Here is a 23,418-nt window from a genome sequence, read left to right on the forward strand (position 1 = left end):
ATGTTTTATGAGTCTGGCAATGAGTGCCCGCTGTCAGTAAAAGCCTAACTGGCCAACCTGGCTTGTGATGTACTGGTGGAAACCCTGCTTGTTGGAACTGGCACAAGCTGAGCTTACATGGAAAAGCCGAGACGAGTGACTAAAGTACTAGTGTTTGGATGGCATTAAGCAGAGAGGTACACTGGAAAGAGAATCTGCAAAACCTCTTTTGATCTCAGTCCTCACCAAAAAAAAAATCTGCAAAAATGCATACGCAGATTAATATTGATATCACACACGTGGCAGTTGACTATTTTTCTGGTCCAAAGTGTTGTGTGAGAATTTGTGATAACATTCTCCACAACACCATCACTCATCATTGCTTATACAGTATGTGGACGGCGCTTATATTTGCTCATTTGAACCGTTCTCAAAGTCTGAAAGCTCACTTTTTATTCGCCATAAAAAATCCAGAGTGAAAATCGCATGTGGTATGGGACAGTTTAGAGTGCCTCGTTGCTGGCCATGAGTGTGCGCACGCCATGTAGCGGGATATATTCCAGCCACCATATATTTCATGACATCAACGAGACTCTTGCATGATGTGTCAAATTCAGAAGACATGTACTTTGTATTTTCTTTACAGGGACTTGTACATTTCAGAAGAAGAAATTGTGCTGTGCACCAAATTTGTGGCAGTTGACTATTTTTCTGGTCCAAAGTGTTGTGTGAGAATTTGTGATAACATTCTCCACAACACCATCACTCATCATTGCTTATACAGTATGTGGACGGCGCTTATATTTGCTCATTTGAACCGTTCTCAAAGTCTGAAAGCTCACTTTTTATTCGCCATAAAAAATCCAGAGTGAAAATCGCATGTGGTATGGGACAGTTTAGAGTGCCTCGTTGCTGGCCATGAGTGTGTGCACGTCATGTAGCGGGATATATTCCAGCCACCATATATTTCATGACATCAACGAGACTCTTGCATGATGTGTCAAATTCAGAAGACATGTACTTTGTATTTTCTTTACAGGGACTTGTACATTTCAGAAGAAGAAATTGTGCTGTGTGCACCAAATTTGAGTCCTGATTATCAAAGACAGCAGGCCACATTACAAATAATTCAATCCTGGAAAGAATGTTTCTTCAGTTTATGATGTCAGGGAATGATGAATTGTGTCTGCTGAAGCTGGGACCGAGGCCCGACAATCAGTCAAGTAGTCATGGGTCAACCCAACCACAGAGCAGCTTTGACCCAAACTTTATGAAACCTAATTAGGGGGAGTCACACATGTTTAAAAGTGATAACTCATGACATGTTGACTCATTCTGCCCAGCTGGAAGAAATGTGTGTATGTCTGCTGACATACATTTGAGTGTGCCATATAAAACTACTGGTTGTTCGGATATGTCCTCTGTATGTTTTCAACCTTTCATTCTGTGAAGGCTCGGCAGCCAGACCAAGTGAGGCACCAGTGCCAGACCGCATGGTCAGAGTCATCCACTAATCATATTAACATTCCTCTGTAATAACACAATCCAACTCTTCTTTTCAGACGGTCTTTCCAACTCTAACCCCTGACTTCCCTAATTCTATCCGTTATGCTCCATATATTCCTTGCCAGATAATTTTCTTGATACAATTTCGTTAATGTGGGTATCGAAATATCAAATGAAAATGGCATGACCCTTGATTCTATCAAACAGTTTTAGTTCAGTTTGAGACCAGATTAACTTAAATCTGACAGTCATTGTGATAATAAATATTTAATACTTCTCACCTCCCAACATGAATCATGTGGTCATTGATGGTTGTCTGTGTGATTGTTAGTTAAATAACCCTAAACCGACTTAACCAGTTCTCATGAAACTTTGCGCAGGGGTGGTACTTGGCTCAAGTTCAGAACGTAATCAGATAAAGGAACTAAAAAGTAGCTTTAAGTTAATTCTGTGGTTGCACTATGACGTGCATCACCTTAAAATAATCCGTTAGTGTGAGTTTATCGGAAGGCAACGTCAATATATGACCACTTCTCACAAGCGTTCCAGATCTGTAAGATTGTGACGGATGTCAACAGTGCAGAGCACTCCTTAGGTCACCCCAAAGATTTTTAATTGATTTCGTGTCTGACCCCTGACCAGGTCAGTCTAAACCTTTCAACCTCTTTAAGTGAAGCAGCTTGGAGTTAATTTGGTTGTATGCTTTGGATTGTCATCTCGCTGAAGTATGGCTTTTCGTAATCATCTTCAGATATCCGTCACATCTGAAGCTTTGCCCAAAAAAATTGCTGTCATTTGAAACTCATTTGTTTCCCCTTTAAAGCCTCAGTGGCATCAGAAGAGCGCCAAGGTCATGCAGGTCGTCATGACATAAAGGTATGGTGGACATTTGGTGACGTATAAAGTTTCTGAGCCAAACATATTTATCATCCAAAAAGTTCTCAAGATTGTTTCATCAATCAAAAGGAACATTTTCCAAATTATCTAATGCATGCTTTATACAATTTATCCTGGTTTCTCATCTGAATCAAGTCTTGTGATCCCGCTTTTGTAAAAATATTAGTCCATATGTGATGCATTAAGATTGAATTTAAAGTCAATGTAAAATGAAAATAAATATTTTCTAAACTTAATATGCAAAAAAACTAAAACCATTTTGCTCCTTTTTCCTAGCACTGGAAGCATTTCAGTTAATTCAATTTAAAGTATGTACATTTTTCATGCTGACGTGGAAAAAGTTTTGGCATCTTTTCCTCTCATGATTTTTAGTTGCATTCCAAAAATGTGGTATTTTAAAAAGGGACGTAAACTTTCATTAGCCACTTTAATTAACAGGGAAGGGCGATGTCGCATCCTATTAAAGCAAAACTTGAGCCTAGTTAAACTACTTTTGCAGATGCCTATGGAATGAGCCACCTGTTTTGGCAACTCCGCTGCGTAGATGGCAGATGTGTGCTTTCAATAACTCAGATTGATGTCATTCTTGCATTTTTTTCCTCTTGGTTAATGTGTGTGGGTCTAAGGGGATTTCCATCAACCAGCCAATTTTGCAACTTTTACTGTTCTCTAGCCAAATTATATAGAAGCTGCATTTGGCTTTGACTAACTTTTTATTTTATTTTATATATATATATATATATATATATATATATATCCCCTTCTGGAAACCACTGCTGCGGCTTCAATCGCGCACACATACGCATTAACACTCTGTATTACGAGACAGTTGGTGTGAATGATTTAAGTGTTAATGGCTCCAGATCTCTAACAATGAGTCATCCGCTAATTGCTTCAGTCAGTCATAACTACGGAGCCTTGCTGTAGATTACCTCATGACGCAGTTGTGTGCGTGTGTGTGTGTCTGTGTGTGTGTGTGCGTGTACAAAAGGGTTTGGCTTCATGGCGCTCAGTCTATGGGGACACATGAAGAAATGTAGGGGAAGACAGATGAACAATTAATGTCCAAACGCAAGTGCATCTCTATTATTGACTGGGACAGGGAGAGGATGTATATCTCAACAGTCGGCGTGGGCGTGCATGTGTCTATGTTAGTCCCACAGACATGTGAATGTGTCTGGGTCCATTGGGTCGGCACTGATCCCATCTTGTCTGACTTGGGGATTATAACCCCATGAACTGTAGCTAGGCTCAGCGAGAATACACACACACGGACACGCTATTTCATGGAAGTAGTGAGTGCCGGATCACAGTTTTTAGTAATACAAAAGCTCCCCTACTTACGAACATTCGAGTTACGAACAACGGTACATACGAACATGTCTGCGCGCATGCGCGCATGTCAAAAAATGTTCGGAAAGAGATGCTGTAAGTTAGATTTTGTATTGCGCACCTTTTTCCGAGTACTGTAGTGCTTCTTTCCGCCGCTAATACCGACGCTTGGCGCTGTGAGAGCTCACCCAGCATTGGAGGCTCAGCAACGTGTCGAGGAGGAGGAGGAAGAAACGCCTGTCCCCATGAAGAAGCCATCGCACTCTTCGAGCAGCAAGACCCAAATATTGAACGTTGCACAAAGGTTGCAAATCAATTGAATGATGCCATACAGTGCTACCGCATCATTTATGATGAAAAAAAGAAGACAACTGTGCAATCGTAGTTAGATCGCTTCTTTCGGCCAGTTTCTAGTAAATCCTCCAAGGAAGATACTCATCAACCCTCATCTTCTTCTCCTCGACCCTCAACTTCTTCCTACATTGAAGTTACGGAGGAGGAAGTAACTTTTGAAGCCCATTCCAGCGACGACGAAGAACCTCTCATGATATAAAATCCTCCTCTTCCTCCTCCTCCATCAAATCCTTAAGCATCGAGTACATCTTCCAAAAGTAAGTTAAACTTCATTTTATTTATCTTATTACGTACATGTACATACTGTGTGTGTCTCTCGCTCTCTCTCTCTCTAACATACGTAGTACAGTACTGTACGTATTCTCTTTAAACATAAATTATAATACAAAATATAGCACTGAAGCAACTTACAAACAAATTCACCTTACGAACGATCGCTCGGAACGTAACTCGTTCGTAAGTTGGGGTCGTAAGTCTGTACACTAAAACAATTAAGGAGGCAATAAAATATAAAGAAATAAGTCAGGGAATAAGATAGATACCCATGATGGAATATTGATATGATGGCTGCATTTCCCTTTCCACTCTCAATAAGCATTTTTGATCTCTTGACACTCCCTCTCTAATAGCTGGTAGCTGTTCTGGGACATTAGCAAGAACCAGATGCCGTTCGCTTCCATTAGATTGAGCTCACTTGTACTCTTTCAACACTCTTCTTGTCCTTCTAAGGTATGGATTTAAAACAAGAGTTAGGTCCTAATCCCCCGGAGAAAATGATTAGAGGAAACTATAAGCAGATGTTAGTAAGCTTTTGGTGCCTGTGCCCGTATTGAAAGAAAGTTGTAGTGAATTCATGTGGTATAATGTACCTATCCATGTAACATAATTCAAGACAAGGCACTTATTTAAGTTGATTCTCACTACATCTTGCTTCACTTGTAAAGTATTACACGTACAGTATATCTATACCAGACCATCAATCCACACCATCTTACTTCATGACACATGAAAACTCTTCAATCGCACGTCTATCTTCTCACCTTCGCCCCGTTAGGCGGTGAGAGATGTTTAAATTGCGTGGAGATCGTAGTTGTTCTACTTTGTCATGTCTTTGCCACTGCATCCAAAGTTTCTCCATACAAATCAACCACACTTTTAAGCACTCACCCTTTGCACATCTAAGGAGATTGGAAAATTTAATAAAATAGCTGATATTAATCCATTAGGGTTACACAGAAACAAAACGACTAAAGGAAAACAAACACAGGTCTGTCTATTAGTCTTTAGGTTTGAAGTTTAGCTTATCGTCCTGATCTGGACCTCACACATGGCAAACAAACAATAGTGATCATGTGATCGAGAAAAAAAAAAATCTAGACATAAAGACAAGCCAAATTCTTCTTGAGTAGACTTTTCAATCTAATACCAGCAACCCAGTGTCATCCTCAGAAAACTACAAACCTCAAGTGATGTCTTGAGTGACAAACTCTCTCATTTCCCTGCTCACCTTGTCTAAAAGCATTATTTTTAGGGCTGGGGTACCTGCTTCTGCTATCCGACTAATACTCATCCGGTTTTCAAGTAACCTACATTTATTCTGAACACCCGGTTGTTGTGGTCCCCTCACTAGCTCCCAATCTGTGCATGTGTCTGATTTAATTTAATTCAATTTACTATTAGTATACCAGACTACAGTCATTTCTGGACTATAAGTCGCTACTTTTGTCACTTGCACTCGACCCTGCGGCTAATACAAAGGCGGGGCTTATCCATCAGAACACAAGGGGGCGCACTATAAAGGAAGCGCAAGCGCGTCCGGCAGAGCAAAACAAACCAAGTGAGCCTAAATACAGTAGGAGAGACAGAACAAGAGTGAGACAATTTGCGCCCTCATTATGGAAAAGGAAGTAGCGGGAAACCTTAACGGTAACATTAAAACACCTGCGGCTTACAGTCGAGTGAGGCTTATATGTGTCACATACTCGAGCATTCCCCAAATTTAGCTAGCGCGGCTTATAGTCAGGTGCGCCTTATAGTCAGGTGCGCCTTATAGTCTAGAAATGACTGTAATCATTAATAGCATCTATCACTGGTTATATTCCAAAGCAAACTCAATCAACTGGGCTCATGGCTTTCCTTATTCAGTCAGTGAGGGTATAGCATGTCTCTAGTAGAAACAAACAAAATGTAGGCAATGAATATCCTCTGGCAAATGGGAAAATAGGACTTTTTGTCTTCAAACTAGAGAATATAATATAAACACATTAATAACATAAAATCTTCACTTTTGAGGTCACATCAAAATGTGCTACATTTTACTGTGCTCTATTTTTCTCCAGTCTGAGTGACTGACTACATAACAGATATATAACCATGCATAAAGCCATCCACTACTTCATGAACAAATCTGGAAAATCTTCTTCAAAGGCCACTTTAATTCCCTTCAAACTGGAAAGAGCAATTTATTATTCAGCCACAGAGGCACACAATAGTGCACAAACAAATCTCTTAACCCTGTCTGTAACAACCGGCTACACTCAGCCACAAGGTTTACTGTAGTCTATACCAACGAAAAGGTATAGGGCTTCCTTCTATGTACATCTAACGACTGCCAAAGATAGGACAGAGATCACATGGACAGATTGGAGGTAGCAAAGAAAAGGGTTGTGAGCTTAAAGCACTTGTATAGAACCGAGGGTAGGGAGGAAGGGGAGAGAGGCTTTGTCTGCCTCCAAATGGCCATAAAAGGTCTGATCAAATATGTATTATTGGAGGTTTGTGGCATATCTATAAAGCTTACAATTGTAGAAGCACTGAAAGTACCAGTGAATTGAATGAATACTTAAAACCGAGCTTGACAGTGCTTTTCAGCACTTATATTTAAACATTATTGATGTATTGAGGAACAAATCTTTATAAAAAAAAAAAATCCCTTTATAGGGTCTTTAAAGTGACAGAGGAAATGAGAATATTAGGATTTTACTCTTCAAACTAAGCATGTTATGGGAATTGTGGGTTGGGATTTTCCCCATTTGTTTTTGAATCACACAATAGTGAAGTGGTGAGGAGGAACACTGGATACCGTTCAGACGACTGAAACCTTGAACGGGAAGGGAAACAATCCCAGAAACACACACACTCATTCCAAACGGAAATCTGTAACAAATCTGGAAGCACACACGAACAAGCAAGACAGTCAACATTTCGTACTGGGAATTATGTCTTAATCAACAGGATATGATACAAGGTCGTTTTATAATAGTACCCGGGTGACAAAAGTACATATTGTTCTTTCATTGTGTCGTGTCCCAAAAATCATAATTCAATAGCAGCCATTCGTCATCAATACGAACATGTGTAATACAGGTCGAATCCATGAAGATGTCAACAATGCTCTCAGCTTCTGAGATGAACTCATGTTTAACTGTTTTAAGCTGCATTATTAACAATGAAATATGCTAAAAAAACAACATGTTTTTGACTGATGGTCCAGTGGAAAGGCCTCAATGTCGGCGTGCAGACTAACATAATGATTTTCAAACTAACATAACAATTGTTTGATTTGATTTTATTTGTCTGTTAAATCACTTAAGAGTCCACACACTACTTTCAACTTCAACTGATTGAGACAAAAGACAACTCTACTAACCGCAAGTATGAGTACATGTCTTCAAACTGTTGAAAGAAGGGCGCAGAGGCACCTCACACTCAAAGCACCAAAAAAGCACTTAGCCCCCCAGCTGCTGCTGTGATGGCAGTGAGAACCTATTTAGACTGCAGCTGCACCAAAAGTACCAATTGTGCACTTTTGTCACATATAAAAGAAAAAGAAAGAAAGAAAGAAACAGGTGCCGGTAAACGTTGTCCTTCATACGGAATGTGACCAAAGATTTTTTTTTTTTCTTTTTGGTAATTTCAATGGCATTATACAAATGATGACTAATTCATGGAAATAAATGTATAATCTCTCAAAGGTGCAAATGAATGTCAGCCTCGGAGGCAGTTTAATTGGTCTCCCTACCTGATTTATAAACAATAACAAGATTTTTTAATCTGGAGTCAAGTGTGGCTATTGATTCCATGAGGAAGGAGGTTGCCCTCGCTATAACCAAACCAAATTACTTTGCGAACTAAATTAAATTAAGGCAGGCATAGCAGTGCGAATTACCGGCAGATGTGACATTTAAATGATCTAAGTGTGAGTACCTACATCGTAAAATGCAACCTTGTATGTTATTATCTTTTCCACAAGTTGTGAATATGGTCATGGCCTCAAACTGAAGAATGGATTAACAAGATGGCGGAATCGGAAATGTACTGCCCTGTGGTGGAGAAAGTTGTGTTTGCACCTTTGTTCGTTTTTTTGGCCCTCGAGTGCTACCGTAGCACATCGTATTGCAAGCAATGCTCCTAACATGGCTACACAGCTAATCCAGAGTGTTGAAGCCTAGAGTGGAAATTTGGCTCCAGAAATATCTGTCTGTAAGTATATTATTTTCAGGAGTGTTGTCTTGCACTTGGTTATTGAATTGAATTTTTAAATGAATGTGACATAAATTACTAGGCGCTAGTTAGTGTAGCATTTCGATGGTAGTGCCCATTTGAACTAGCATTATGCTAACGGCTAAAAACTATCCCGTTTTTGTAGGGTTTGCAGCTACTGTTAGTAAATAATGCAAATCTATATCATTTTAAACTTTAAATAACATGATTGTAATGTCCCATTATGTTTTGTACATTACAATTTTACAGTTTCATCCAGTAAATTGCCAAAACAGCAGGAGGCTTCCTGGGTTTTTGTTGTTGTTGAAGCTGTTAGCTATCTGTACAGCTAGTTCTTAAACACTAGTTTTTCATCATTTTAGTAAAAAAAAAAAAAAAAAAAAAGGGAGGCTTTCTTTGATAACAGGTAAATGAGTTATTGCGAAATTAAATATATGTATTTGCCGAGACTGATTTGATTTATGTCTAAGAATATGTGGATTTCCATTACCATTAATGATCATTGAATAATATATTTTGCCAAGTATTCATCTCAATAACAGAGTTTTACAGGACAATCACTCAACAACACACATGCATTCAAGATATAATGCGAGTATGAGTGGCTTGTCTGTGGCGCTACTCCACTGTATATTGTTTGAAATGCAAGATAACCCAAATCAAATTAGAATGGAAATGATGAAATAATGACCCTGTTGAAAGAAAGACTGTGGGTGTCTTTAAGGCAGAACTATTTACATTTGGCAATCGAAATAAGTCATTGCTGGATGACACCTGACAGCAGTGTGGGAGGTGATTTCTCATTAGCACTTTGATAATGTACTGTTATTCCACAGACTCGTTTTAGTCGACTACAGAGGTGGAGCTGTGAGGATGCAACAGTGATCTTGTGATTTGAGCAAGAGCAGCTGGATGACAATCAAGCAAAACCTTATCTGTGAGGTTATTTTATGGCACAATCCTGTATAGTGTATGATTCATTCAATGTGTAATTGTACATTATTACATATTGCTTACTTATAATGGCTGTAAAAAAAAATAAATCCTGCCATGACAGAACACTTCACTGCAAAGCATCAGGATTGCAGTCTCAATGCACAAACATCTCCGATAAAGGCTATGACGCAATAATCATTTTTATAGATGACAAGAGACCCTTACCCTGTCCTTTTCATGCCCTAGACGTCGAGGGTCCAGTTCTTCATACGGGGGAACCATTCCCTCCCTTTTTGCCTGCTGGTATTCTTTTCTTAGCTGCTGGATGCGGTCCATATTGCTGCAAACACACAGGAAAGTCTTATAATAACAACAACAATACATGTTATTTATGGGCGTCTTTCTAATCATTCAAGGTCACCATTCAAACATTGAAAATGTTAACAAAACATAATGACAATGAACACATGCGTGGACAGACGGAAGGAACAGTGAGGTGCATGGAAAAAAGAACACCCAAGAGTGCAAGAGGAAGATTATGAATGGTGTTTAAAATCAGGCGTAAAATCTTTCAAGGATAGAAAACAGTAGTCAATAAAGCTGCTAAAGATCAGGAGTCATATAATTCACAGATGGTGTTCTAGCTGCATAATTCTAGACAGGTTTATAGGCAGATTGTGTAAACAGTAATTAGTAACAGTGTCCCTAGAATAGAACCTTGAGGAACGCCGGTAGCAACAGAAAGTGAGTGGGATTTGAAAGATACAATTTGAATGAACTGAGTGGCCAGAGAGATGTGATTTCAAAGTAGCTCATGGACACAGATCTGTCGAGAAGAATGCTATTGGAAATGCTCAGAATAAATTGTTGACTACGTTAAAGCGAGTTCACAAGGTCTCACAGATGCACTACAATTGGCATGAATAACTGCAACACAGAAAACATTTCCATAACTACTGACCAAGAGAGACTGAAGGAAGGACAAACAACTCAACAATTTTGTGGTCAATAACAACTGCACAGCCAGTTGGCTCTCGTTCTTATATTACCCAACACATAAAAATAAATGTATATTTAAATAACATTTTATAAACTATTTATTTTTATGCTTTAAGGTTGGCTGAGCATTCTTAACACAAAAACTAAGGCTGCAGCCTTGTGACATTTTTTTCTTTCTCACTTGCAGAAAGAGATAAATTATTTGCTAGGTCACACCAATAATAATTCTATAAATGTTTAAAATGAATCACAAAAATTCGGCATGTTGTTAATAACGTTGGTATGAATATTTAAATAATCTGTTCCATTAGTAATGCTATAAGAATGATAGATCTACAGCATAATCTTAAATAAGAAATATGTCATCAAGACCTATAAATATTTACACGGTTGATGATAAATAATACGACTCCCTCTAATGATGCACATTCAAAATCTGTTTATGATGAAATGAGTGTGGATGTGGTGAGGATAGCAATAGTTTAGATCAATTGCAAATCATAAATATTGATAGACTGAATAATTTGGGGTCAAGAGATCTGCCAAATCCCAAATCATTCAAAGATTTAAACACAGACATCATTATTTATTCAAAATCTCATGTCTGGTGGACCCGACCAAAAATATAAACAGTAGGTAAAAAACTAAATAAAATAAAATTACTTCTAATAATAAAATTACCCCTTAGTGATTGCATGTTTAGTATGAATATCACATCAGATGTCGTGCTACTGGGAAATATTGAATATGGTACGGATACTTCCATTTAGTCATTAATTAATTCCTAGTGGTAATTTCCAGTAAAATGTATAGTATATATATATATATATATATATATATATATATATATATATATATATATATACACAACATTGGTACATCTTCTTTTTATGCCAATAGTCAATTTCTGAGCGAACAGAGCTTTTACAAGAGGGAGTTGTAGTCTGTGTGTTGTCCCAGATGTCTAGTAGTAGAAGATCATTAAGCTCTGTGTCGTAAAAAGGATGAACTAGACGAGAACAACGAAGAGCGATCAATGTGTTATCTGCCGCTCCCTGGATCATGTCTCGCTTTGTCACTCAACTGCTCCCTCAAACTGATTTCTGGTAGATGGTGAACACACACAACATACGTAAGTGCGCTAACTAAACCATGCGGTAAATAGTAAAAATGCAAATGAGTCATTTGTATAATCTAGAATTTGTATACAATCCATATCTACATCCCTCCCACCCGCCTTCTTAATCTTTCCATCATCTGCTTATCTCCATCGCCTCTGCCCTGGCTCCGCCTCCTCACCCTCCCTCATCTCGGCCTTCATCATTTTTTGTCTCCCTAATCTTCCTAGCTTGTGTTTTGCACTAATTAGCTGACATCTTCACTCATGAAGTTTGACAACAAAAGATGACCAACGATGGCAGGTGGGTCAGAAAGGAAAGGCATCAGAGAAAGCAAAAGTGTGGAAGAGACAAAGACACACTCGTACAGTGTGATTGTGTTATGAGCTTGGTACTTAAGAGTCTCGCAGGTTGTGCCAAGGCTCACTTGGCTCTTCAGGCTAACAGGAAGCGACACGTGTTTTTAAAATGCAGCTGAGAGGATATGACACCGCTCCTTTTGCGGCGCCATATAAGCACGGAGAGTAATTACGCTTCTGTCGACTGCCATGACATCAATCGGACTGGCTGTCGTAATGCCTGCGCGTGCTACGCTCCGTGGTAGAAAAGGCCGGCATCCTGTCTTCACGGCGGTCTGGGTGTCTTATTCAACAGATTGAAAATTATACGCCAGAAAATTATGTAGACATGTCTGGTGCATGTGCATGAGGTGCTGCAGGTGGTAAGAGTGGCTGGCATAAAAGGCTCATAAGCATATTGTGCGTTTAACCCTTTGACTTGTCAGGAGGCTAATTTGCTCAATACCAATGTACTGTATATATTTTTGTATCAGGGTATTTTTAAAAGTAGTAGGCATTTAAAAAAAAAAAGTCACTATTTAAATAATAACCGCTAAAAGTTGGCCCTTTCAGCAAATTTTCAGGTACCATGGCAAAGAGTGGCTGCGAAAAGAGACAATACTTTCAATATGGTATCACATTTACGAACGCGCTATCCCTCACACGTCGACAATTTCGCGGTAACGTCAATATATTACTACAACAACGTCTTAAAATGAACATTAACAAACATCTATGAGAGTTAACGTGCTTAATATTCGTGAAAAATATACTGTACTATTGTCTAGCTAGCAAGGCCGCAAATTAGCTAGCATGGCTAACATTAGCTTGTTTGCGCTGACATTACTTCATAAGCTAAAAAGACGTGAGAAGTAGCTCCTCATTTGAAATAAGTACGACCGTTGAACTACTTTTTTTATTTAATTTAGTATTTTTTTCTTTTTCATCTACTAAGGGACCTACGTTTAATACATTTTGGAGCTTTAACTGCAATACTGTGATATTGCATTGTTTTCGCTCACGGTTATACAGTCACGCTAAGATAACGGCTGATGCCCAAGTACTCCAAAAATTAATTTTGCCACTCTAAATTTCTAAAAAATTTAATACAATTTGGGACAGGACTAAAGACTACAGCCCGTGGTGTGCTCTGAGAGCAATAACGTTGCTAAAAAAGAAGTCATCAGTACAAAATAAATGTATAGAGTTGACCTTTCTGCAACAGGACAATGTGTCTTCTTCTTTCCAAGCCAATTTGGCTTTACTTATTGCTGGCTATACCAACTCATCATTTCCTAAATGTACGGCAGGAGCTCTAAAAAGTCAAATGACAAGTCCATGATGATGCCTCTAATTTTGCACGGACCTTTAGAGTTAAAACCCATGTCACGCAAGACATCAAATACGACCTCACAGCATACCTCACGAGTGCTCAGCCGAGGATCAAAGGGTTAACTCATGAGTTGCTGATCATCATGTATTCTACTTTTCTTTTTCGCTATTTTTTTATTTTTCTGAAGAACTTATTGCAAAAATAGTAAGCAGTCTTCACTAGGGATGTTGATCAAGTCATTATCAGAAATGTCTTGGTAAAAAAAAAAAAAAAAGACTACTGAACAAAAAATAACGTTAAAAGCTTAAATGTATTTTTATGTGTTTGTCCATGAGCGCATCTGTGCCCCTTTTAAATGAATGGCGTGTCCTTCTGCAAGCCCACGTACAAAGTCCCTGCCTGTGTGCTCTTTTACAATATAAAACCCTACGTTCGAATGCAGGCAGATGTCCTTTGCGTCAAATATATTTTTCATTGTGGACTACTTGTGCAAATAGAGGGGGAAGCCATAAATGAGAGGAAGCGAGTGCAACAGGGTGAAGAGAGGCCTAGAAAGGCTTCATTGAAGGAAGGAGCGCGAGGGGGAGGGAAAGGATGGCAGGCGAGTGCCTCTTGAGAGCGTTCCTTATTAGCCAGGCTGAATCATTCACTTTGAGTTCAGGAAAACACACATGCAGGCCCGTTTTACAACAACTCCCCATCGCTTGCTCCCCCCCCCCCCCCCACACCTCTTCTCATTCCTCTCTTTTATTCCTCTGTACATTCTCTGCACCCAGCATCTCAATTTAGTTCATCCCCCTATTTTTCTCTACCTTCACATCTCTACTTGGCCCTTTTAGCCCTCAACACTCAATGACCCCAATATCCGCATCTGCGGAATAATCCCAAAACATTCACGTCCTTTGTCTTCCCAACGGTGTCCCGCGCTAGTTGCAACTGTTCATTTATCCGGGTCCATTCCTGTCTCCTTGAAACCCACAAATGTTGCCCCGGGAATCTTCTTTTTATTCATTTGGAAGCTCTAAACACGCATAGTCCCTTCCATTTCCTCAAAATCTTTCTCACTCACTGTTCAATCTTTCTTCAGTCTTACTCTCTAACCCTTATCCACTGTCTATATTCTGCGGCTTTTTCACGCTTTTAGAACTAAAGCCCCCTTTTCTCCAGCACTTCCTCTCGCTAATTTGTTCCTTTAGTGGCAAACACGCGTTCTATCTCTTTCTTCTCCTTAACTATGTTCAGTTTCACCCTCTCCCTGTTTTCTTTTCTTTTAACTTCCCTTCTCTTTATTCATAATCCTACTTGACCTTCCATTTGGCCTCCTTTTACTTTCAAGACACTTCAAATCCCTCTTCTTGCTCATACTCTCCATGGTCCTTGAACCTCCTTACTGCTCATATTTTTCAACAAAAAATGTATCTGGCTTGTCTCATGCATTCCAATACGCAATAAAGCCAATGCATCCCAGTGGGTTATGATTATCAAAAGTTCCGAATTTCTTACTATGGTATTTTCTAGAGCTGTGCACAAATCGGTGGTGACTTGAAATAAGTAGCGGATTGGCCGTTGTAAACGAACGCCGATTAGTAATTTGCTCATTCGAGTCATAATGTGTAATGAACGTTTGAATGGGATCTCCCGTCTCCCTTTACGTCGGGATTGCACATGCGCGGAAGCGTCGTATGCCACGTAACCCGGGTCAATTTAGATTTTTCATATGTTGGACTATGAAACGTTTTTCGGGAAAAGTGGAATAAGTAAGCAATTTAAGTTTATTCGGGATTTGGTCGTTGACGTGAATGAGAATCACGAGTGCTGAATTTTCAATTGGCAACAAATCACAGTATCCAACAGAATTTGTAGAATTTTTTACTTGAGATGCCCCCCCCACCACCCCTTAAAAAAATAAATAAATAAATCTTAATAAACCAGTCATAAATCCAATTTCAAATAGCTGTGGAAAATATAAGACTAAGACTATGTAAGAAGTGGAACATTTATTAAATCAATCAATCAATCATCAATAATTAATAATTAATGAAGGTCAAGCTACAAGTTGGCAGTGTTAGACGGTGAGAGGCCAAACTAACACATTGCTCGAGCTCTAGATAGTTTTTATTTCATTTTTATTGTGGCTTATAGCTCTTGACAATAATTTGCTATTGATCCGTCTTGCTCATGTGCAATAATAACGGCATCTCTCGAGCTCACGCCACTCCCTTCGCTCCAGAGTGATTGCATTCTAATTGGTCAAGGGCCAGAGGTTGTTGTTGTTGTTATGGTAACCCGAGTGCACTTGGGATGCTTCGGTGGTGGAGGTAGGAGGGGCAGCCACTCAAGACTGTAGGGAGCACTAAACCAATGCTTTGCAGTCACTTCAGAAAATTGACAGTGTTTGACATAGCTCCACCTGACTGTGAATGTGGACAAGACAGAAACGTATGTCTATGTGGGTTAAAAAAGAAAAAAGCACCCTCCAATTCAAATCCTTCTCAAGAGCAACACACATTGCTTGTTGAATTCCTTCTCACACTCTAGCCCCCTTCCTGCTTCCCTTTTGCCTCCTGGAGTCTCAAATCAAGTGCAATTGCAAATGTTAATTTTTTCAACACTATATTTGTAATTATGAGTTTAATAGGTTTACCAAATGAGCCTGCATTAAACTTTTGCCCTTTGCAATAATACATTTTGGAGCAGTTAGAAGTAAACAATTCAACATATTACTGCAGTTTGTTTTAAACAACTGACCTTGAAAAGCACTGGGACTATATGAAGCTTGTAAGCGGTACATTATCTGTACATTATTTTACTTCCCCTCTCGAAAAGATTTCATCTTTTTTTCAATTGAATTGTACAGGTTGGTGTTTAAAAAAAAAAAGTGGAATATTTTCTTAACTCTTTCACTGCCAGACGTTTTCAGAAACGGGTTGTCCCCACGATTTAAGCATTTCGAGTCATCTTTCAAGGTCCACAGAAAATGTTGTGTTTGGACTATGGAAACACACATACTACCAAATGAAAGAGTGGACTCTCAGCTTTCATCAGAAAAAAAAGTTTGTTTCTACCTTATTCCGTTCTTAAGTAATCAACAATAGAAAATGGTTACTTTCACCGAAATTCTCTCTTTTGAAACAAAAAAACGGAGAAAAAGAGCTTTTTGTGAAACGATGTTATTTCATGCACTCTAGTGAATTGTACACTTCTTTTTGTCCATGAATGATGCCACAAACACCTAAATAGTGCTTTACTTCTGTAAAACGCTTTCACCAACAATGAAAAAGTGTTTTTTGATTGCAAAATACGTTTATTTCCATTCAACAGTGTAACAATTTGACAAAACAATTTCGCAAACTATTTACAAATGTGTGCAACTGTGGTACTACTTACAATTATGTGGATGTTTCAAATACAGTTTTTCCTTTTGTAACGCTCTCCTGCGTGCAAGGAGACGCCAGGACTCGCACAACAGTTTACTTTCACTTTCACTTTCACATTGGTCCGTTTTGCGTGCAAACGTTACACTTTCTTGACGGCCTTTTTTTCCGGGGAATAAAAAGCAAGTAGCAGACTGTACACACTTCCTCCGATGAATATGCATTGGACTCGGGGCACTCTCCGTCTTCCGATCGAACGTCCGCCTGTGCGTGCTCGGTTGCGCTCCGCGTTACGACACCGTCATAGCCGCCGCGTCAGCGGTTCCAATTTCGCCGTCAAGCTCGGATTCACCTTCATCATCATCGAGGATGATCATCGTCGTCATCAATGTCCTATTTTAGCGTTGGTCGATGCCTTTCGTCTTGTAAGTGTAGAGCTGCTTGCAAACGCTCGCCATTGCCCGTTCCCTCCTCCATCTAGCTCCATCTAACGTCTTCTACTGCCGCGTCAATGCTTCTCAACCACGGAGTCACCACCCTCATCTTCATCATCGATGATGATCATCGTCGTCAACAATGTGCTCTTTCAGCGATGCTTTTGGTCTTTGAAAAAAAACGTCTTGGGCGTGAGCTCCTCGCGACCGGCCGCCATTTTTCCTTTGTCTTCCATTCTCATCTCCTGCTCGACTCTCTAGCTCCGCCTCTACTGACGCCCACCCGATCTTGTCAAAAGAGAGTCATCGCTGCCCTCTAGGGGCCAAAAATAGTCATTAGGCACAACAGACAGACTGAAAACTTTCACCAGACATGCGGAAGGGTTTCCTCTACCCGTTTCAAAAAAAATAAAAAATCATTGGATGACGTCTTTTGACGTCATTGGCAGTGAAGCGTAGGTTTTTACTTGATGTCTTTAAACGTCAGTGGCAGTGAAAGAGTTAATAGTGTATCACAAAAACCTGGCATTTCAACAGGGGTGTGTAGACTTTTTATATCTGCAGCATAAGCATATTCTGCTGTTGGTACAGATTCTTATTTTGAGTTTCCAGTACCCCCCAGGTGCTTACAAACAGGTGCCTGACTGGAGTTTACTGGTGTGGGATGACATTTCCATGACTTGAAAAACGAGGCTTGTCATCGTTGAAAGCAATTTCAATGCAAAGAGGGAGAAAGATATGGAGATGAGATTGTACATCCAGTGGCAATCCTACACTAGATCTCCACAGTCTGGGACCAAACTTCATCCTTCAAGATGACAATGCCCACCCCCGCAGAGCGGCGTTCATCTGAGACTGCCTCCAGCATAAGGGTGCACGAAGAATCCAGCAACTGTCAACAGTACTCAACCTAACTTAACACTAATAGCAGCCAGGTGGATCAAATAACCATTTCTTATGATAATTTATTGTAAAAGCGCTAATAGTTTCATTTTATGTCTTGTTCCTGGACATACTTAGTTATGCTGCTGCTGGGCTTTGTCTTTTGTAATTGTAAGAATATACTTTTAAATTTCTGTTAATTTCAAGAAAACTATTGTTTTAGGCCTTTAAAATTCTATTTTGTCATGAATTTATGGGGAAAATACATTCAAATAATCAATGTTTGGTTTTATAACTCAATATTGCGCTATGGTAAGGAAAATTAATTCCATATCGATTAGTCAATTTTGTAAACTCAGCCCTAGTAGAATGCGTGCTTTGCGGAGTGAATGAGAAACAAAAAAGCCACTAAGCAAGCCATGGTCTAATTGTAAATACTTTTTTATTTTGCCATCAAAAGCCCTTTCTCAGTCTTGTTTTTGTTTTTGTTTTTAGACGTTCACTAAAGCACATAAAAAAAAGTAGCATCAAAGTCACTGTTTTGCTTGACAGGCTTCTTTTCATGCAAAGCTCATTTTTTTCAACTTTTGGCTAGAGACTGGTGTTTTGGGTGAAACCAACCAAACCCGAAAAAAAAAACAGATTATGTGCTTATATTGTCAAAGAACAATATTCTGTGGGTCTTGAAAGACCATTACCATCAAATGGGCTGGCAATATTGGGAACTGCTTTGAAATTAGCTGGTAGTGAATGAGTTAATATTTTTATTGTAATGGCTTCTTTTGATATCCGCACCCTTCATGTCATTTTAATTAAACTCTTATTTAATTTTAATAGTTACTTTAATAGTGTGCAGTCAGAAACCATCTCAAAGATAAGGTGTCAAGCTAAAGACCTAAATAGTACAGCTTGATTTTTTTTTTTTTTACAGTCATTTGAGTCCTTACCCGTCACTGGAAGTTGCCGACACAGGAGCAGAGGGAGTCCCGCCTCCCTTCGGTTTGTTGACCTTTGCATAAAGCCTATCAAACTGGTCTTCAGCTACGGCTCCTGGGTCATAACTCCGGTTGACTTGCCCAGAAACGGTTGATGGGCCTTGGGGAGAAGGTGTCCTGACATGACTATGCTGGACTGTATTGTGTGGCGAGGACCGAAGCAGTGGCTGCGGCGGTGAAACCATATCACGGTCCTTAAAGGATTGTATTCGGGCATAATTGGGATCTGTGTCATCGTCCTCGACGCTTTCATATATGGATCTGCCACCTGCAACTTGTTGGTCTTTGGAGCGGTGCTCAAGCGGTTCAGGATGTTCTGCCTCCATTCTGACAAATGTTAAAACATTAGTTAAAACATTTGGAAACCGCAGAGTATAAAGAACAGAACTGAAAAAAAAATAGTAAGCATAACAGTCCATATTTTATTTAAGCATGTTTGAAAAGCTGTGATTATGGGCCAGACAACTGTGTAAAAAAAATGAGGATTTCTGATTCAATTGAAGATTAGTAATGACTAATTATAGCGTTTAAAGCAGAAGCCCCCCCACCCCCTCTTTTTTTTTCTTGCATTAGAAAGAAAACAAAGGAAAAAAATAAAGCATTCCAACCTCTCACGCTCTTCTTTCATCCTATCAAAGGCCAAGCCATTCAGAGTGTCTGACTTCTGACGCTGCAAAGCTGCTTTGGCCTCCTTCTTGTCCTCCTTTTTCTTTCCAAATCTGAACGGGTCACAGAAATGGGCACAATATTAAGGAGGAAGGAAACAAAAAGTGGATCAATTCATGAAGTCATGTGAGAGTTTACGCCAGTTTGCTATGGGCATCCACCAAACCGTTTTTTTATTGAAGAGTAAATGTGTGTGTTCAAATTCAAAAAATAGGTATAGGGTTCACTGGTGAACAAAATGAACAGGGAGATTCACCCTTTCATCAAATCTACCTCTCTTCACCTTTAATTCAGAAAGCGTTGTGTCCTTGTATTATTCCGCATCTCCGTTCATCTTAAGGAAGTGCTCCTTAAGTTTTGCTAGATAGCTAGTTGTGCTGGAAAATAATTGTTCAACTTGCAAATCATGCAGTTAGGACGCTAACTCTCATGACACAATTCAACTCTGGAACACTTTAAAACAACCACTGCTGTTTTCTTAAGATGGAACCCAAGGGCAGCAGATACAATGAAAACAGCAGAGGCCCCATAATTGAACCCTGTTGTGCACCATACATCTGAATTCATATTGCACATATTTGTTCAACCACTTTCTTTCTTTTTTTTTTGCTCAACGTAGTTAGCATGATGGGATTACAATAATAAAGAACAGACATAAATTGACTACTGAGTGCGCTAAATTGGAGCACAGATAGACCTAGCAACGTAGCGTGATCACCTCCGGCCAATGATGGCCAAGCAGGGCATATCATCACCAATCGTTTGAATCGAGTGTGTGTCGTGGCCTCCGTTGAACCCCTGGCGACTGACAGTGTGATTTGATTGAACTCTGGTTAAGAACTCATGATTTAGATATAAGAAGAGTAGAAAGTCGCAACAGTGCATCTGTACATTTTGGTGCATATTGTAATAGTATATATTATAGTTTGACGGAGAAGAAAAAAAGAAAGAAAAAAAACCCTTGGTTAAAAATCCAAATCCCTAAAAATCCAAATACCCCCCCTCAAAAAAATAAAAAATCCTGACAGAAATCTCATTAATTGAAGACAATATATGTATTTATAAATACGTGGCTAGAAAGCAAAGTGTGGAGAGTCACTGTCACCGAAAGGCAGCGTTGCCAAAACAAAACCGCAAGCTTTTATGAGTGCCCGAATTTGTCTTCAAAAAGAAGGTACATTTCCACCGTGTGACTGCAGTGACACGCACTGTGTATGCATTAACACCACTCAGACTATTGTTCACAGGGAATATGACAAAACAGCACCAGCAAAAGACTGACTGGCAGCCAGTTGGATGAAGGCAAAAAGCTCCTGCTCTGTCATTAGTGGCAACAGAAGGATGACTTGTGAATATTCATGACCTCGCACTACATTCTTTACCACCACTCATTTGCATGTGAGGACGATTTAATCTCAATTATGTACACATGTTATTAAGGCTACCATCTGTGAAAGAGAAGGTTGGTTGTGGGGAAAAAGTCGTTTGCTGGGTGTGACTTGTGACCGGAGGAAAAAAAAGCGTTTCCTGCGGTAGCTATTGACTTATTTTCATGGTTGATTCATTCATAAGCAATAAAGTGCCAGTACGTGCATTATACATGTTTCTCAATTTCGCATTGATAGAAGCACCAAATGTACTGAAAATAATTAGTCCATCACTCTGCTTCCTCCAAGGTGTTTCTATAATTGAACCACATTACAGTGTGTTAAAACTGTAATAATTCCAAATGTCTTGAGGAATTTACTGTAAATGTCATCACAGCATCAAGCCGCAAAAAGCTTTATTTTATGTTTACTTTCTTAGCCATAGGCAGAAATATTGACTTAGTTTACATGAGCATACATTAATATGTGTCTGATGGAGTGGTTGCTGGAAATGTACCCCCCCCCCCCCCCCAATGCAAAAATTCCCTTGGAGTACAGATGGGGATTACTAACCAGTAAGACTGGGAATTTGCAAAACCTTGATGGATTTTTGTTGACCTAGCAGACATGGGATGTCAGCTTACTGAAGGCGAGAAACGTGAGCACACAGTATTGATAAACAGCATTAAACCCGTTCCTAATCATAGACAAAGTTGTAAAGTTCTTGACCTTACGCCAAACAATTTTGAGGAGTAGTGGTGATGCTTCAATTTACATTACACATGTTCTAACTCATAACTCACAAAAAAAACTGGTTCATTCATCTCAATTTAATAAGGTTTGGAAGAAAAAAAATCGTAAAAGTAAAGCAGTGATTGCTGTTAGCTTTATATACGGTACATGACATTACAGCGTTTAACAACTTTATTATCCCATCAGTTAATTGGATAAAAATAATGTTGCATTATTAAACCAAAATACTGATACAAAATATACATGTGAGGTGCAGGTATTAATTTTCCCACTTGGGGTCACCAGCTCAACCTTTTACACTGTAGTAGCTGTGATTTTAAATGTGTGAGTCTTTAAAAGATGAAACCTGGCCTGGTGGGTGGCGTTTTTGACATAATGTCATACCACTGCCATAGTGCGATCCACCAAATAATTCAATAAAGACGGAGCAATACCCAAACCATCTGTAACCATTTCTACTTCTTAAATGAAGGTAGACAAAAGTAGAAAATAAGTACACATCTGTTGACTTTAAATCCTCATGTTACTTTTATTCCGCCGCTCTTCTGTCCTTGAGGAAATCGCTGATTGACATTGTGCAACCGTGACAAACAAATGAATGCAGCTCGCAAACACATACAGACGCACACACACATGCACGCACACACACACAGCTGATTGGCAGGCATGACACCAGTCAGTGACACGCCAATGACTTCCTGTCACACTGTTTGATTGGCAGCCAGGGTGTCCATCCACCCATTTCGAGCATGTTCTCTCTAATTATGAAACAAAAGCCAAGTCTGGTCAGAAGACAGTGTAGTTTTTGCATAATAAATTGAGAGGCAGCTCCTACACAAAACAAAAGCTTACACGTTTCAGAAATTTAATAACTGCCTGACTGCTTGTGGTTATAATAAGGTTTCTTTTAAGCCAGCAAAACCGTATCTATGTATTTTACGAGTGGAAACGTGTCCTAACTAAGCAAAAATGACAAATAATTATCCTGCCTCATTTTGCATTCGGCACATTAAAAACACGTTCAAATCTTGTTCCCGATCAATCGGATGTCATACAAGTCAAGCAATAGGGCGGTGAATATTTTCAGTCTCACCAAACCTAAACCACTAAAGCTGTACTGTATGTAGTGCTCCTCGAACCCACAATGGAGCTAGCCAGTCTTAATGGGGCCCGCTGTTGAGACAGGATAAGATCCTCACCGATGGAACATTTTAAGTCCTACCAGAGGTGTCACATTTGGACCAGCTGGCGAGAGAAGAGCGTGAGGAAGGAGCGAAAGACAGAACTGCACGCACAGCTGCGGAACATTAGCGGGGTACGCACACCGCATACGCACACCAATGATTCACGGCGACCACGAGCCAACGATATGACGACCATCTGACACTGTGACCAATCGCTAATTGAATATTCATGATCTCTGGCCTGCATATTTTTTCAAGTGTATTTTTACCATTCTTAGTCTGCATGTCCTCCTTTTCCTGAAACGTCGCACTCGTGCACAATCTCACGCACACACAAGGGCATGCACGCACACAAGCGACTGGCATATCTGATTGGCAGATGGTAGCAGTCTAGTTGACAGAGCCAGCTGTCCACTTTCATTTTAATGAGTCAATGTGAATTAAAATGGAATTGTATTGAAGGCTTTC

General features: G+C 39.5%; 1 protein-coding gene across 5 annotated transcripts in view; it reads right to left on the reverse strand.

Moving 5' to 3' along the window:
- Nucleotides 1-23,418, reverse strand: part of pard3bb (par-3 family cell polarity regulator beta b) — a 164,820-nt gene that overhangs the window by 61,073 nt on the left and 80,329 nt on the right. For 4 of the 5 annotated variants that reach the window (XM_077580357.1, XM_077580356.1, XM_077580355.1 and 1 more), the window contains 3 exons: nt 19,589-19,699; nt 18,933-19,307; nt 9,733-9,847 (listed from right to left, as the gene is read on the reverse strand). In XM_077580357.1, the coding sequence (XP_077436483.1) occupies nt 9,733-9,847; nt 18,933-19,307; nt 19,589-19,699 (601 nt within the window). Of the gene's footprint in view, nt 1-9,732; nt 9,848-17,282; nt 17,420-18,932; nt 19,308-19,588; nt 19,700-23,418 lie in introns of those variants that run through there. The other variant, XM_077580359.1, reaches the window with a different exon arrangement.

The sequence above is a fragment of the Vanacampus margaritifer genome, chromosome 11, assembly GCF_051991255.1.
Source record: "Vanacampus margaritifer isolate UIUO_Vmar chromosome 11, RoL_Vmar_1.0, whole genome shotgun sequence".
Taxonomy (NCBI): Eukaryota; Metazoa; Chordata; class Actinopteri; order Syngnathiformes; family Syngnathidae; genus Vanacampus; species Vanacampus margaritifer.